The following is a 17,333-nucleotide window of genomic DNA, read 5'->3' on the forward strand; positions in this document are numbered from 1 at the left end:
TACATCACTGTGCTTCCTAAGTGCCTTGGGGGAGGACTTTGAGAGGATCTGTTGAGATTAGCTCACTTGCTCTTGGATTCAGCAGCCACCAGCCTCAGTCTCACAGGGGGTCTTGTGGTCCTGACTTTGCATGGGGATAACTGGCATAAAAAAGCCACCCCATTCCCCGGATTGGGACATAGGAGATGCTGGCATTTGGATCATGGGTATTGTGATTCAACAGCCTGGCACTGGACCCTGGAGTCTGCATCCTTAACAAGCTCTCCAGGTGGTCCTGAAGCAGGGAGTGTGCAGAGCACGGTGGGAGGACACTGGCCCTGGATTAGCTCCAGAGTCTGTGTGTTTCCTGTGATGTCCATCACCTGACTCCAAACCCAATACGATTCTACCAGTGCTATCAGCAACCAGTGTATGGGGTGGCCGGGAACTCATGGAGAGTTAGTGGTAGGGGTTGAATTGTGTCCTCCAAAAAAGACAGGTCGATGTCTAACCTCTAGTACCTCAGAATGTGACCTTATCTGGAAATAGGGTCTTTACTGAGGTGATCCAAGTAAAATGAGGTCATTAGGGTAGGTTCTAATCCAATATGACTGGTGTCCCTATAAAAAGGGAGAATTTGGACACAGACATGCACCTAGAGAGAATACCATCTGAAGATGGAGACAGAGGTCAAGTTGACGCTTCTACAAGCCAAGGAACACCAGCGATGACCAGCAAACCACCAGCAGCTAGGGGAGAGGCAAGGAACAGACTCTCCCTCACAGTTCCCAGAAGGAACCAACTCTGCTGACAACTTTGATGTGAGTCTTCTGGCCTCTAGAACTTCAAGAGAATAAATTTCTGTTGCTTAAGCCATGCAGTCTGTGGTAATTTGCTATGGCAGCCCTAACCAACTAATACAGTTTGTTTAGGAAGGGCCAGCGTCGTGCAAAGACCAGGCCCAGATATATCATCTCAAGTCCATGACGTACCCTGTGTTCTGGTTAAGGGAGTTGCGCCACAGCTGGAGAAAAAGCTGAAGAATTCAAGCTGCGTGGATTCAATTTCTGGGTCTCAGAATAATGACGATAATGACATCGACAGCTGAGATTTATTACGTGCCCTGTACAGGGCTAAGCCCTTTATATACATTACCTCATTAAATTTTTAACAAAAACCCTACAAGGTAGGTAATATAACTCCTTATTTTGCAGATGAAGAAACTGAAGCTTGAAAAGTGAAGCTGCCTGTAAGTCATAGCGAAGATTCAGAGGACTCATCCCACAGCCCCAGGTCTTAACGACACACGATATTGTCTAGAACTCGGTGCCTAAAGCAGGGGTTTGCAAACTGCAGTCCATGGGCCAAATCCATCCAACAGCCTGTTTTTTGTATGGCCTGCAAGTTAAAAATGGTTTTTACATTTTTAAATGGTTGGTAAAAAATTTTTTTTTAATTTTTCTTTTTTTTGGCCGTGCCACACGGCATACAGGATCCCAGTTCCCAACCAGGGATCGAACCTGTGCTCATTGCAGTAAAAGCGTGGATTCTTAACCACTGGACCACCAGGAAAGTCCTGGAAATTTTTTTAAAGTAAGACTATATTGTGACAGATTGAAATTATATAAAATACAAGTTTTAGAGCACTTAAATAAAGTTTTATGGGAACACAGCAACACCCATTAGTTTATGTATCATATATGACTGTTTGCAAGCTACAAGGCAGAGTTGGGTAGTCTTGATAGAGACCCCGTGGTGTGCAAAATCTAAAATATTTACTATCTGGCCCTTTACAGAAGGATTTGCTGACCTCTTTTCTATAGAAAAAGTAAAGCCTGATACTCAAAGTTGTCCGTAAATCAGAGGCATCAATATTATTGGGAGTTTGCTAGAAATGAAGACTCAGATGTCATACCAGACCACTAAATCGTAATTTTAACAACCCCAGGGGAGTTACATGAGCCTTAATGTTTGAGGATCACTGGGATAGATGGGGGGTGGAGGGAAGCTGTAGAGATTTGGAATTTGAATAGACCATCTGTTCAGAAATATGAGTGAACCATATCTGGGGCATTTTCCATTTTTCCCTGCCCTAGACAGGGTCCTGGAGAGGATGATGGTCCATGTCAAATGCTTTGAAAGAACTGCAGCTACAGTTGTAGTAAATGGCCATTAGGTGGCGATAGTGCCATTTCACAAAATGGATTAAAAGGGGCTCTTTTTCAGAAACACAGATCCTGGCTGTGATCTGGCCCAGTTCCACCCACCTCCGGTGTAATCATCCCCTGGGAGCGAACAGCACTTGCAACGTTCTCTTGGTGGGACAGAGCCCACAGTGAGGGGAGAGTGAGTATGCAGGGAGCTGTGGTCAGACCTCACCACAGGGATTGGACAAAGGGCAGAGGGGACAATGATAAGGGTTGAGCAGGTGTATGGGAGGGCAGGTGTTTCAGAACAAGCCTGCTGCTAAGTTATACCATGGGTTAGGGGTGAGCAAACTTTTTCTGTAAAGGACCAGAGAGTAAATATCAGCTTTATGGGACATACAGTCTCTGTTGCAATGACGACTCAGCTCTGAGGCTATAGCGAGGAAGCCACGGTAGAGAGTACATTGCGGAAGGTGCGTGGCTGAGCACCCATGAAACTTTATTGACACTGAAACTTGGATTTCGTATCATTTTACATATCACAAAATATAGTACTTTTTTTTAACCATTGCATTGAAAAATGTATTAGAGTCATCAAAATGATGCAGAAAGATTCTCAACTAATATCTACCTTCTGTGCATTCCTCTTCCCCAAATTGTAGCAATAACATATAGCATGTAGGGGGTTTCGTTTGTTTGTTTGTTTGTTTTTGCGGTACGCGGGCCTCTCACTGTTGTGGCCTCTCCCGTTGTGGAGCACAGGCTCCGGACGCGCAGGCTCAGCGGCCATGGCTCACGGGCCCAGCCGCTCCGCGGCACGTGGGATCTTCCCGGACCAGGGCACGAACCCGTGTCTCCTGCATCGGCAGGCGGACTCTCAACCACTGCGCCACCAGGGAAGCCCCGTTTGTTTGTTTTAAAGAAAGTAAAACATATTGTAGACATGGATCTGGCTGTTTGGGTTTTAGTGACAGGTATTGGTCCACTCCTTTTCTCCCCTCCCCTCCCCCACCCCAGAAACCCTCCTACATACTTGCCTCTCCTAATATGGCTGGCTACCTTGCAACAGGTGCTCCCAAACATAACAACTACCAAAATATCTTGACTACATCTCACAAAGAGGAAATCGGGAAGAAGGTTCCACCTTCTGTATCAACTGTCTAGGTTCCACGATTACAGAAAAACTAGTTAATTTGCAACCCAGAAAATCCTGTCTAAAATCTGCCGTCTAATGTGGGCTTTCTAAAATTACGTCTCACTGGACATGTTAATCCTATGGTTATCACTAAGTCTTCTCTCATGGGCACTAGGTTTGAAAGTCTTAGTTACAAAACAAAATTATCAAAAGTAGAATGAAATTTGGTTCATGAATTGTAGTCTTTGGTTTTCAACCATTTAAAAAATTTAAAAACCGTTCGTAGCTCAAGAGCCAGATTTGGCCCTCAGGCCCTAGTTTGCAAAGCCTTGTATAGATGGATGGGAGTGACAAGCAGCAGGGAGACCAAAAGGGACTAAAAAGTGAGAGGTGAGGCAAGCTGAATCCCAGTATCAGAAAAGAAAGGGATAAACAAAGATGGTGCCACAGGACCTTTATATATGCTGCTCCTGTCTCTCCACTCCCACCCTGAGTTAATGCCTCCCCAGTTTTGATATTTCAATGCAAACCCCACTTTAAGGAAGCCTTCCCTCACCCACTCCCTATCCCAACTACGTCAGGTGCTCATTATCCCCTCATTCTCCTCACCATATCAATGATTTTTACATTCATTTGTGTGACTCTTTGATGAATGTTTATTTCATCCACTTAACTGTGAGCTGAGAGCCAGGGAGACATACCTCCATGGTCCACAGGGCTCAGCAGCCACTCAAAATTTACTTGTTGAGTGAATTAATGAATGAATGAATGAACAAATGGATGAATGAATGGATGGATAGGAGGATGGATGGATGGATGGATGGATGGATGGATGGATGGATGGGAAGGCAATGTGATGGCAAGACTATAGGATGCCACACGAGGTGGTCGGGTAGGCTGGGTTGGAACAGAGATGTCTAACAGTCAATAATAAATTGCTACAGTTGCAATGTAAACTTCCCCTCCACTCTCCCAAACTTCAGTAAAACCCATTCCACACCCAGAGGCCTTGGGTGAGTGGGTTTCTGATGAAATCAAGGAGAGGAGTAAGTGCCTCATCCTATAGACCAGGAACATTGAGCTTACAGTGAAACTATTTAATTCAGCAACAACAGGAGATCATGAGAAAGTAATCATCTAGAGATCTGCCAAAATCTCAGCAAAGATGTTGGAAGAGGTTTGAGCCAATCTTATCTAGATCTGAAGGAGAAGAATGACCCTGGACAGTATGAAAGTACACTAACATTTCTTTCTCTCCATATGGGATTTTATTTGGTATTTAAAGCAGTTTTAGAGATTCATATACTGAGGATCATAGAGGGAAAGTGACTGTCCCAAGGTCACATGCTGGATTAGGGTGGGGTGGGGAGGAATTCCAATCCAACCTGGTATGACCCTAAAACCTGATCCCTCCCTCCACCATGATGCTGGATGGCCTCTGAGGTGGGTGACTTTCCCAAGATCATGCTGCAGCTTGGAACAGTTCAAGTTGTGCCCATGTGGGGTTCTGGGGGACAAAACGTACCACCAGGGTGGATAGAAAGCCACTCCCAACAAGACATGAGGAAGGATTCAGTAAGGCTTGAGCCCAAGGTCCGGGAAAGGGAGCTCCTACTTCCAAATGTACATTTGCCAGAGGTTTGGGGAGTCACTTCCTTCTCTATGAATCTGTGTAGTGGGAGGTCCCCAAGACCACACTCAGGTTCAATGATTCACTAGAAGGACTCACAGAACTCAGCAAAGTTGTTATATTCATGGTTTATTATAGGGAAAGCATACAGATTAAACTCAGCAAAGGCAAAAGGCACATGGAGCAGGGTCCAAGAGAGACCAGGCACAAGCTTCCAGTTGTCCCCTCCCTGTGGTATCACGTGGACAGTGCTTAATTCTCCCAGCAATAATGTGTGACAACACACACAGTGTACTGCCAACCAGGGTAACTCCCTTGAGTCTTGGTGCCCAGGATTTTCACTGGGGGTTGGCCACTGTTTTAGTTTCCTAGGGCTGCCATAACAACACACCACAGATTAGGTGGCTTTAACAACAGAAATTTATTTTCTCACAGTTCTGGAAGCTGGAAGTCTGAGATCCAGGTGTCAAAGATGGCCATCTTCTCCCTGTCTCTTCCCATCATCTTCCCTCTGTGTGCACACATGTCTGTGTCCAAATTTCTTCTTCTTAGGATGGCAGTCATATTGGATTAAAGACTTCATTTTTATTTAATCACATGTTTAAAGACTCTATCTCTGGGACCTCCCTGGTATGCAGTGGTTAAGAATCCACCTGCCAATGCAGGGGACACGGGTTCAATCCCTGGTCTGGGAAGATCCCACCTGCCACGGAGCAACTAAGCCCATGTGCCACAGCTACTGAGCCTGTGGTCTAGAGCCCACGAGACACAGTTACTGAAGCCCATGTGCTGCAACTACTGAAGCCCACACGCCTAGAACCTGTGCTCCGCAACAAGAGAAGCCACCGCAATGAGAAGCCCGCGCACGGCAACAAAGAGTAGGCCCTGCTCACTGCAACTAGAGAAAGCCCGTGCGCAGCAACAAAGACCCATTGCAGCCAAAAATTTTTTTTTAATTTTTAAAAAGACTCTATCTTCAAATACAGTCACAGTCTAAAGTACTGGGGGGTTAAGACTTCAACATATGAATTGGGAGGGGCACACAATTCAGCCCATAACAGCCACAGACATGGCTCATCTTAGTCTCTGGCCCCTCCAGAGGTTAAACTGATACAGTGTGGCCCAAGGCCCCCACTATAAATCTCACTGTTAGCATAAATTAACTGGCATGGCCCCCAGGTATACAAAGAGATTCTTACCAGGTAGGATACTCCAGAGGCTTACAGGCTACATCCCAGGAGCCAGTCAAGGGCCAGACCTTTCTTTGGAATGTGCAGGAGAGCCCGAGACCTGGGAGGGAGGAGGGAGGAGCTAAAGAATGACACGGGGTCTCTGCCTGGCCCTGCCCACCCCAGGCTTCTTATCCCCATTTGATCGGCCACTCTTATCCAGGTTGCCTCCTTACCTCTGGGACAACCAGCATCTGGGAAGCCCTGGTGGCCACGCTAGCACCCCCAGGCCCTGCAAACTGGGCACTAGGACAGCTCTTGACGTGGCTGCAGGTAGCTAATTGCCAAATGTGTGCCAGGGCCTGTGCAGAGGCCTTGCCAGCAAGAAAGCCCAGCAGAGCTAATAAAAGGGAGGTACTGCGTGTGCAACAGGGGGCCCTGCTGTACCTCAGCTTCAGCTCCACAGCAGCCTGGCAGGGCTTTTCCAAGGGCCATTGGGAGGCTCTGGCCAAGATATGCCGCCCCTCTGACTGCCTCCCAGGTGATACCACATCCTGCCTCAGGAAGATGCCTCATGGTAACTCAACCACCCTCTGTCCCTCTAGTTCCTCAATGCCACCACAGTGGACATCTCTGGGCAGCCACCTCTTCCCTGGTGCCTCTGAGGATGGACTCCCCACCAAGGAGGACTGTGCAGGCTGCTGCAATTGCCTCATCCTGGAATATAACAGATGTATGTGAGCCTCCAGTGTGGGGACAACTGGAATAAAAACAGGAGGTGGAGGAGACTCCCCATAACCAGCTCCATCTTCCATTTCCCAGGAACGAAGGACCCCCAGAGAGGTAGCAGATGGGGGAATTAGCCCACAGACACATGTCCCATTCCCAACACCTCCTATTCCCATAACCTTGATAATAGGGGGAGTTCTTCTTCCCTTTGGATGGGTGAGGAAACTGAGGGCTAGAGAGAATGTCTTCATTTGGTGTCTCCCAGAAGCTGATCCTGAGATAAGTATTCAAGGGCAAGTAGTTTATTTGGAAAGTGATATAGGAAATGCTGAAAGGGAGGTGGAGAAGTGAGACAGGGAAGGGAAGGGAATCAGTAAAGAGTGCATTGATATGCAAGTTTCCACTGGGGGCAGCTGGAACTCAATCCCATGGGGACCTCTGAGAATCAGTGTAGAAAACACACCTTAGTCACTCCATACAAGGGGTGAGGAAGCTAGGGTACTTATCCACCAACTTCCATTGTCTGCCACAGAGGTGTAGAGCTCCACTCAAACCTGACCTACCCCCCTGCCTGCATTTCAACAAATCCCTGTATCTGCTGGGGGCTGATTTATCCATCAAGAATCATAAGCATAGCACATAAGCCAACAATGTGAATATTTGGAGGAAAGAAAACACATACACACACACTCCAAAATCCAAACAGCAACTAGCAAAATTCAGATGAATAATTGTACAAGCTTCACAAAGTGTGAAATTTAGCATTCATAATCATTGTATACAGTTTGTAGATCATTTGTTCTCACTTATCAAGAATTTCTGATTGCTGAGAAAGAATCATTGCCAACTGTGAATTAAATGAGCTACATGTAGCCAAATAAATGCAACAGGAAAAGTACAGAAACCCTGTCAAAGGGTTTACCAAAAACATAACAAATATTGATGTGACCTGTGAGCGTTCTGCAATCATCTGACATGACATGGGTGGGGCCAAGGGCTGCTCTCACCCCTACATTGGTCTCCAGCTCCTCTGAGTTAGAGTACCCCAAAGGACACTAGTCCTACAGCCCTTCCCCTCAACTTGTGAAGAGGTGTTGTCTTGACCCCCGACCTCTCCCTCCACTGTTGGCAGTTGCCTCAAAGGCATCTGGGCAGGGATCTGATGGTGTGCACTCCACTCTCAACCTGACTCCTCCCAAACACACACATCCAAGAAAAATTAGGGACTTCCCTGGTGGTGCAGTGGTTAAGAATCTGCCTGCCAATGCAGGGGACACAGGTTCGAGCCTGGTCCAGGAAGATCCACATGCCACGGGGCAACTAAGCCCATCTGCCACAACTACTGAGCCTGCACTCTAGAGCCCACGAGCCACAGCTCCTGAGCCTGCATGCAACAATTACTGAAGCCTGCGTGCCTAGAGCCTATGCTCCATAACAAGAGAAGCCACCGCAACAAGAAGCCTGTGTGCCACAACGAAGAGTAGCCCCCACTCGCCACGACTAGAGAAAGCCCGCATGCAGCAATGAAGACCCAACACAGCCAAAAATAAATAAATTTATTTTAAAAAATTGTTAAGAAAAATTAACAGAGCCTGAGACCTGTGGGACACCATCAACCATACCATTATGTGCGTAACAGGAATCCCAGAAGGAGAGAAGAGAAAGGGACAGAAAGAATAGTTGAAGAAATAATGGCCCCAAAATTGCCCAACGTTGATGAAAGACATGAATCTACACATCCAAGAATCTCAATGATCTCAAAGTAGGATAAGCACAGAGATCTGCACCAAGACATATTATCACCACACACACACAACCTCCTCTGTACAGGCCTCCATCACTTGGCACCTGATCTCCCACCTGAACATTCAGCAGTGAATAAGACAGACAAGTATTACCTGGTCAGCCCCAGTCTGAACAAGGAGACAGATAAACTAACACAAATCACTGAACTATAAAGTTCAAGCTGTGGCAAGTGTTAGAAGAAATGAAACGCAGTGATGTAATAATGACTGGACAGTGGTAGGTGGTCAGGGAGGGGAGGGCCTCCCAAGGAAGTGCCATTGGACCTAAAGGATGAGAAAGAGGCAGCTTCAAATGAACTAGTGTTTTCCAGGCAGAGGGAACTGCAAGTGCAAAGGGACTGGGGCAGGAACAGTTTGATGTGAAGGAGAATCGGAGAGGAGGTCATGGTGGGCCATGAGGACAACAAAGGATATGAGGCCAGAAGTCTTGTTGTGGCTAGGTTTTATTTGTGGGAATCTGGATTTTATTTTAGGTGGGGTGAGCAGTTATGGGAAGACTGTTCAGCAGGGATGTGCTATGATCTGATTTCAGGTTTTTAAGTCCACTCTGGGCACAGCATGGAGAATGGAATATAGGAGTGAGGCAGGTTAAATTTTCCAAAATGGCCACAATAATATCTCCCACCCCACATTCTCTTGTACAAAGAATGTTACAAGGTCACCTTGACACACCACCCATTGACAGAGGTGGAGTCTATGTTCCTTTCCCTCGAATCTGGTGCCGGAAGTAACACAGTGTTAACACACTTCCAAGTGTTACTTGGAAGTAACACATTCCAAGCTGGATCAGAAAAGATAATGTAGCTTCTGCCTTTTACTTTTTTTTTTTTTTTTTTTTTTTTTTTGCGGTACACGGGCCTCTCACTGTTGTGGCCTCTCCCGTTGCAGAGCACAGGCTCTGGACGTGCAGGCTCAGCGGCCATGGCTCACGGGCCTAACCGCTCTGCGGCATGTGGGTTCTTCCCGGACCGGGGCACGAACCTGTGTCTCCTGCATCGGCAGGCGGACTCTCAACCACTGCACCACCAGGGAAGCCCTGCCTTGTTCATTTTTGAAGCCCTGGGTGGCTATGTAAGAATCCCAACTACGCTGACTACTGACCTGCTAGGAGGAACCCAGTTCACACCAAGAGGCCTGTGGAGGTACCCTAGTCCACAGCCCCTGCAGAGGTCCCAGCCCACACCTGGCATCAACTGCAAGTGAACATGCCTCCAGGTGATTCTGGTCCCTCATTTGTTGAATCACCCCTAAGCCTCTAAGTCTTTCCAACTGAGGAGTAGAAACAATCAATGTCAGCTCTGCCCTGCCCCAATTCCTGACCCACAGCATCTGTGAGCATCATGAAACGGCTGTTTGGGATGGTTTGTTAAAGAGCAGTAGTAACTGGAATTGGGGGGAAAGGGGAGTGGAGAACTGGGTGGAGGAGGGAGGCACCAGAGTGGCATCCGGGAAACTAAGGAAGAGAGGGTGTCATCAAAACGAGTGGTGCCAGGGCTTGCACCAGGCTGGAGCAGTGGATGGGAGGAAAGAGAAGGGATTTGTTCAGGATGCATTTTGGAAGTAAACCCCAGAGAACTTTCTGTAGGCGATCACCAACGGAGGGTGGATAAGAGGAAAGACTAGGACCCGCGACTGCGCCTAGATATTCAGAGCTGGAGCCCAGGAAGGTAGCACAGAGCCCCCGTTCCCTCCCCGTCCCGGCCCGGGCGACTGACTACATCTCCCAGCATCGCTCGCTCAGGCCGCGGGAAGGGGAAAAAAAAAAAAAAAAAAAAAGTTTGGGCCAAGCATTCCCGGAATGCGCTTCCTGCTGGCGCGGGGCGGGGGGCGGGCGGGGAGGCCCGGGCGGGGCGGGGAGGGCGGGGGGCGGCGCGGCCGGAGCCCGGGGCGCGCACTCCGCCCGGCCCGGGCCCCAGCATGGCCGAGCCGCTACTCAGGAAAACCTTCTCCCGCCTTCGGGGCCGGGAGAAACTTCCCCGGAAAAAGTCGGACGCGAAGGAGCGCGGTGAGAGGGGGAGGTGGGGAAGAAGGGGCGCCGAACCCCACCCGGCCTGGAAGCGGGTCCCGGGGCCCCAAGGATGGACAGGGGAAGCCCTGCGGAGCCCCCTGCGGGCCGGGGTTGGGGGCCGGGGCACGCAAAGGACCTGAAAGTAACGGGCTGGGGGGAGAGGGGGCGCGGACCGTTATGTGCGCCTGGCCAGGGATGCCAGCGCTTCGGCTCCTTGGGAGGCCCGGGAGGGGGCCTCGCCCCTGACAGGAAATGGGGCCGAGGCAGAGCGCCTGGAGAGTGCAGGGGAGGAGGAGCTGGGAGGCCTAGAAACTGGGGCTTATTCAGGCCGGGCAGGGGACACCCTGAGCCCTGGAGACCTGGGATGGGAGATGGGAGCGTACTCCTGCAGAGGGAGAGAGGTGGTGCATCAATCATGGTGGCTACCCCCCACCCCCTCTCACCTATTAACCAGTGACTGCAGCTACACCCAACCTTAGGCAGCCCCAAGAAACTGTCCCCTTTATACAGATGGGGAAACTGAGGCACGGAGCAGTTGGGCCATTTACCCAGTGCCAGGGAAGTGACTTAACAGCTCTGTGGACTATGCTACTAAATGAACCCAGAGAGAGGGTCCTGGGGAGTGGAAATCTGAAGTGACCAGAGGAGGGAGTCCCTAAAGAAACGGGCAGGACCTTAAAGAAATCAGAGCTGCGTGGGACAGGAAGTCCCGGAAAGGAAGGAGTTAAAGGAGGGAGGGCAGAAGACTCCATGGATCTGACCTCCCCCCAGCCCTTCCCAAAGATTCCCAAGGTTCCCAGAGCAGAGACAAGGGACAGGGGTGCCCACGCACAAACACACACAGGAAACAGCCCGGGATGTCACAGAGAGGAGGATGGAGCAGGAGGGGGAGGTCCCAAGGGGGAGGCATTGACCGTGGGGGTCAGTCCTGGGCTGAGAGACGGTGGCAGGGGTTTGGAAGACAGGCAGGGAGGTGGGGAGTGACATGCTACAGGTATGGGAGAACCCAGCAGGCACTCACTCACTGTCATGCCTGCTCCTGTCTTCCAAGCAGGCTAGGCAGCGTCCACTGTGGGCTATGCGCTTGACCAAGGTATGAGTGCCTATGAAGTGCTCTCCATGTTGAGCTCCCCGAAGCCTCCCTGAAGGGCGGCATCAAATCCCCACATTTCACAGGAGGACACTGAGGCTCAGAGATGGAAAGTGACTTGCCCAAAGCCACCCAGTGAGAAGGGACAAGGGCAGGGCTCCATGCAGAGTAAACGAGAGGTGTAGGGAAGTAGAGTGGGGAATGCAGGGCCCAGGCCCAAAGAAACCCCACCAGACCTCTGAGGCTGGAGAGCAGAGGGACAGAGTTCTGATTGGGATACCAGGGCCAGGGAGGTTGGGGAGGAGGCCGCAAGCTGGTAACAGATGAGACTGCTGGCCTGCAACCACCCATTCCAAATGAATGTGTGGAGTGTCAGTGCTGAGTGCATTCTCCTGCTGGGGGAAGAGCCCTGGGCCGGGACTGCTCTGGGAGCAGTGGGAGGCCAAGTCTCACACCCCTTGCTCTCTGCCAGGCCGCCCAGCCCAGCGCCCGGAGCCCAGTCCTCCAGAACCAGAGCCCCAGGCCCCGGAAGGATCCCAGGCTGGAGCAGAGGGGCCCCCCAGCCCCGAGGCATCTCGGAGCCCGGCTCGGGGTGCCTACCTGCAGAGCCTGGAGCCCAGCAGCCGCCGATGGGTGCTGGGCGGGGCCAAGCCACCAGATGAGGCCACCTTGGGGCCCGGGGCAGCTGGCAGTAGGGAGCCTGCTGGTGAGATCTGGTACAACCCCATCCCTGAGGAGGACCCCAGACTCCCGGCACCTGAGCTCCCAGGCCCACAGCCAGGCTCAGCTGAGCAGGAGAGCCTGGCCTCCCCAGGTGAGCACAAGCCTCACACCCCGGGACCCCCAAGATGACTACAAGCCTCACCCCCATCCCGAGCCCAGATTTCTGGACCCTGAGGTCTGCTCTCCCCATAGGCGCAGCCCCCGCCAGTCCCCCAACCAAAGCCTCCCGCACCAAGTCCCCAGGCCCGGCCAGGCGGCTCTCAATGAAGATGAAGAAGCTGCCCGAGCTGCGGCGCCGCCTGAGTCTGCGGAGCACCCGGGCTGGCCGAGAGCGTGAGCGAGCCGCCCCCGCGGGGTCCGTCATCAGCCGTTACCACCTGGACAGCAGCGTGGGGACCCCGGGGCGGGCGGCAGTGTCTGAGGGCGCACGGGGCCTGAGGGCCGGTTACCTCAGTGATGGCGACTCTCCTGAGCGCCCAGCGGGGCCCCCGTCGCCCACCGCCTTCCGACCCTATGAGGTGGGCCCATCGGCCCGGACGCCCCCCACTGCACTCTGGGGCCGCCTCAGCCTGCACCTGTACGGGCTGGGGGGGCTGCGACCGGCACCTGGGGCCACTCCGCGAGACCTCTGCTGCCTGCTGCAGGTGGATGGGGTGGCCCGGGCCCGAACGGGGCCGCTGCGTGGGGGGCCAGACTTCCTGCGGCTGGACCACACCTTCCACCTGGAACTCGAGGCCGCGCGGCTGCTGCGGGCCCTGGTGCTGGCGTGGGACCCCGGCGTTCGGCGGCACCGGCCCTGCGCCCAGGGTACTGTGCTGCTGCCCACGGTTTTCCGAGGTAGGATGCGTGGCTGCAGGGGAGGAGGTGTAGGGCACAGGATTCAGCTCAGGGCTCCCTCCTTCCTCCAGAGTGCCCAGGGTACTAAGCCCAGGATGGGGCGTGGGTTGGAGTAGAGACCAGGGCACGGGAGCCTATGGGGGCAGACTAAACTCAGGAGGTCCCCTTGTGTCTTCAGGGTGCGAGGCCCAGCAGCTGGCTGTGCGCCTGGAGCCCCAAGGGCTGCTGTATGCCAAGCTGACCCTGTCGGAGCAACAGGAAGCACCAGGCACAGCTGAGCCCCGAGTCTTCGGGCTGCCCCTGCCACTGCTGGTGGAGCGGGAACAGTCCCCGGGCCAGGTGCCCCTCATCATCCAGAAGTGTGTTGGGCAGATCGAGCGCCGAGGGCTACGGGTAAGTCCCTCACCCCACCCTAGCTAGGCCCAAGACCTCAGAACATCTCCCCAGAACACCCAGGGTATGGAGGCCAGGCTTCCCCCTACCCCACCTGGGGAACTCCTGGCTCCAATCCCAGCCTAGACAAGGGCAGGAGCTCCGGCTCCCTCCAAACCCCTAGCACCTAGCCCAGAATTCATGGGTCATCTGTTCATTTAGTAACGTAGGATCCCAGCCGTTCTGGAGCTCAGAGTCTGATGGGGGAAAAGACATGACTCTAATAAATCACATATGTACAACTGTGGTTGGGATAAGAGCAAAGAAACTGGGAGAGCTTAAAGCAGGACCTGACCCGCTGGTTGGGGTAGTCAAGGAAGGCTTTCCAGAGGAGGTGACAAGTAAGCTGAAAATGAGTCAGAGTTTCCTGAGTCAAAGGATGTTGGTGCCAGGACAAGTGATCCAGAGGGTCTACAGGGCCAGGCTGTCCAGGCAGCCAGGTGGGATCCCCAATGACAGGCGTCAGAGGAGCAGGAAGGCAGCCAGTGAAGCGACAGCCAGCCCCCAACCTCTCAGCCCATTGCCACTGTGATCTAGGCCTCTGGCCCTCACCCACAGGGCCCTGATCAGTCTGTGGCCCTGACAAGAGGACATCTCTCTGCTCCTGCCCCCAGGTAGTGGGGCTGTACCGTCTGTGTGGCTCAGCAGCCGTGAAGAAAGAGCTTCGAGATGCCTTTGAGCGGGACAGTGCAGCTGTCTGCCTCTCCGAGGACCTGTACCCTGATATCAATGTCATCACTGGTCAGCATGCCCCTTCTCTCTCCTGCCTGCTCCCCATTCAACCCTCACCTCAAGGCAGTCCCCGTGGTCCCTCTGGGACCACACCCCTTCTGTTGGCCTTGTTTTCACCTTCCTGCACCTATCCTCCTCCTGTTCCCCTGCTCCCAGCCCCAGCTGAATCTCCAGCCTCAGAAACCAGGGGTGCCCTGACCAGAGTGGGCCCTGTATCCACAGGCATCCTCAAGGATTATCTGCGGGAGCTGCCTACCCCGCTCATCACCCAGCCCCTCTATCAGGTGGTGTTGGAGGCCATGGCCCGAGAGCCCCCAAGCAGGGCTCCTTCCAGCACTGAGGGCACCCGTGGGCTCCTCAGCTGCCTGCCAGATGTGGAGAGGGTGAGTTGGGCCTGGTGGGAGCAGACAAGACAGGGAGTGGGCTGACATCAGCAGAATGTTTCACCCATGCCTGGGCCTGTGATGGCCATGAATGTGTGGCATTGTTACAATTCTAGAAAATAGGTGCTATTAGTATCCCCACTTTATAGATATGGAAGCCAAAGCCCAGAGCAGTTGAGTGAGTTACTTAAGGTTTCACAGGCAGAATGTATCAAAAATACGGACTCTGAACACAGGTGTGTCAACCTACCATAAGGGAAGTTCCTGGCTGTGGTATCCTGGACAAGTCCCGACCCTCTCTGTGCCTCAATATCCTCATCTATAAAATGGGATTAATACCAGCCCTGCCTAGCACACAGAGGAGTAGGCTCACGCCCAAGTTCTGCCATTTCAAAGTTGAGTTACCTTTCGCTTCTGTCTCCCCTCCAGCAAAATGGGATCATAATACTAATACCTAATGGTTAAGTCTTAGCTGGGTCATCACCCAGCTATGAGACCTTGAACCTCAGTTTCCCCATTCTGAACCGCCTTAGTCTCCCTCAGGAGCGACAGGGGACCGGCTTTGCTCACCTCATGCTCTCCCAACCCTCTCCTCTCAGGCTACACTGACGCTTCTCCTGGACCACCTGCGCCTTGTCTCCTCCTTCCACGCCCACAACCGCATGACTCCGCAGAACCTGGCCGTTTGCTTCGGTCCTGTGCTGCTGCCGGCGCGCCAGGCACCCGCCAGGCCCCGCATCCGCAGCTCTGGCCCGGGCGTCTCGAATGCAGTGGACTTCAAGCGCCACATCGAGGTGCTGCACTACCTGCTGCAAGCCTGGCCAGGTGAGCTGGCCCTCGCCCCCGCCCCCGCGCCGCCGACCGTAGCCAGGCTGCCGCTACGATGCTTTCTCCAGTGGCCAATCAGAGTCTCGGGCTTCAGGCAAGCCGCGCCCCCTAGTCCGAGTAAGCTGGTACCTGGTTGCCTCAGCAACCAGTTCTAGCTCAGCCAGTGAAATCCTGATCCGGTCGAAGGCCTTGCCTTTCGACCGGCCAATCAGGGGCCTGGCTACCTAAGCAGCCAATCAGAGGTCTAGTCGCCACCGCTGGGCGTGACATCATCCAAGCCCTCCCTCTCCCTCCGCAGATCCGCGCAGGCCCCCAGAGGCTCCGGAGCTGGTCCCGTACCTGCGGCCCAAACGACAGCCGCCGCTGCACTTGCCGCTAGCGAGCCCCGAAGTGGTGACTCGGCCCCGCGGCCGGGGCGGCCCCGAGAGCCCGCCGAGCAACCGCTACGCCGGCGACTGGAGCGTTTGCGGGCGGGACTTCCTGCCTTGCGGGCGGGACTTCCTGTCCGGGCCGGACTACGACCACGTGACGGGCAGCGACAGCGAAGACGAGGACGAAGAGGCTGGCGAGCCGACGGTCGCCACCGACTTCGAAGACGACTTCGAGGCTCCCTTCAACCCGCACCTGAACCTCAAAGACTTTGATGCCCTCATCATGGACCTGGAGAGAGAGCTCTCCAAGCAGATCAACGTGTGTCTGTGAGCCGGGCGGGGCCGGACCCCGATTACTAAGGCCGGGCTCCTGGTTGCTAAGGCGGTGCCCTAACGACCTAGGGGGACCAGACCTGTAGCTCAGGCCTAGCTCCTGGTTCCTGGGGAGTTGCCTAGTGACCAGCCAACCCATTGCTGAGAATCATTCCTCGTTTCCAGTGCTCAACATTTGGGCACTGGGTGCGAAGGCCGGGGATTGGGAATTTTCGGGACCAGCTATTGTGGCCATCTTTTCTGAGTACCAAGGGCTTCTTCCCGGCTGCCAAAAGGCAGTTCTGCTTGCAGGGCTGGCTGGCCTCTCTTGCTTCCCCTTAGCCAGGGAAACGCCAGTTACTGTGAGCATCACCCTGGGATGGTGAGACACCCCCCCAGTTCAGTCCTCTTGCTGCTGCCAACCAAATCAGTATTAGCTTTGAGCACTGCACTCTGCTTCTCCCTCGGCGGGCCCAAGGACTATCATGAGGTACTGTTTGAGGCAGGGTGGGGGAAAGCCCCTATCCTGGGCTCTGGCTGGATAGGAGCAGCCTGAGGCTTATAGGAAAACAGCTGGTTTCCCCACTCTCTTTTCCGAGGAAAACCCCATAATTGCCTCAAACCAGCAAAAGTAGATAGCAGAGTATGGCCCTTCCCCTCCCCAATTCTTCCTCCCCATTCCTGAACAAATTGAGCACTTATAAGACCTCCCTTTCGGAGGGGCCCCACCTGAAGTGTCAGGCTGGGGGCATTTTGGTACGGAACATATTTATTGCCTCCGTGCGTGTGTGTCTGTGTGTGAGGACTAGTGTGCATGGACATGTCTAGAGCAGGCATGTGGGGCTCTTTCAGGGACCACAGAGCGGGGAAAGAGTTTGCAGTGCCCAGGCACCCTGAAATCTCCAGTAATGGTGCCTCAGTGAGCCCCAGAGTTCCAGTGGGAGAGTAGGGTCCCCTCCTGTCTCCTCCCTCTTTCCCTCACTTCCATCTTTGTGGACAATAAATCAGTATGCACAGGTTCTG

At 53.2% G+C, this 17,333-nt stretch overlaps 1 protein-coding gene across 2 annotated transcripts; it reads left to right on the forward strand.

The window, feature by feature from the left end:
• The first annotated feature begins 10,449 nt into the window (after positions 1-10,449).
• Positions 10,450-17,329, forward strand: SYDE1 (synapse defective Rho GTPase homolog 1). Of its 2 annotated transcripts, XM_067733026.1 has the most exons (8): positions 10,450-10,599; positions 12,165-12,506; positions 12,608-13,252; positions 13,431-13,645; positions 14,299-14,425; positions 14,639-14,799; positions 15,399-15,624; positions 15,926-17,329. In XM_067733026.1, the coding sequence occupies exons 1-8, from the start codon at positions 10,512-10,514 to the stop codon at positions 16,327-16,329; spliced, it is 2,208 nt and encodes a 735-aa protein (XP_067589127.1). In that variant the 5' UTR covers positions 10,450-10,511; the 3' UTR covers positions 16,330-17,329. The 2 variants fall into 2 exon arrangements, with proteins under 2 accessions (XP_067589127.1, XP_067589126.1); XM_067733025.1 differs by lacking the exon at positions 10,450-10,599 and having other exon boundaries at positions 10,771-12,506.
• The last annotated feature ends 4 nt before the right edge of the window (positions 17,330-17,333 follow it).

Source organism: Pseudorca crassidens, chromosome 3, assembly GCF_039906515.1.
Source record: "Pseudorca crassidens isolate mPseCra1 chromosome 3, mPseCra1.hap1, whole genome shotgun sequence".
Classification (NCBI taxonomy): Eukaryota; Metazoa; Chordata; class Mammalia; order Artiodactyla; family Delphinidae; genus Pseudorca; species Pseudorca crassidens.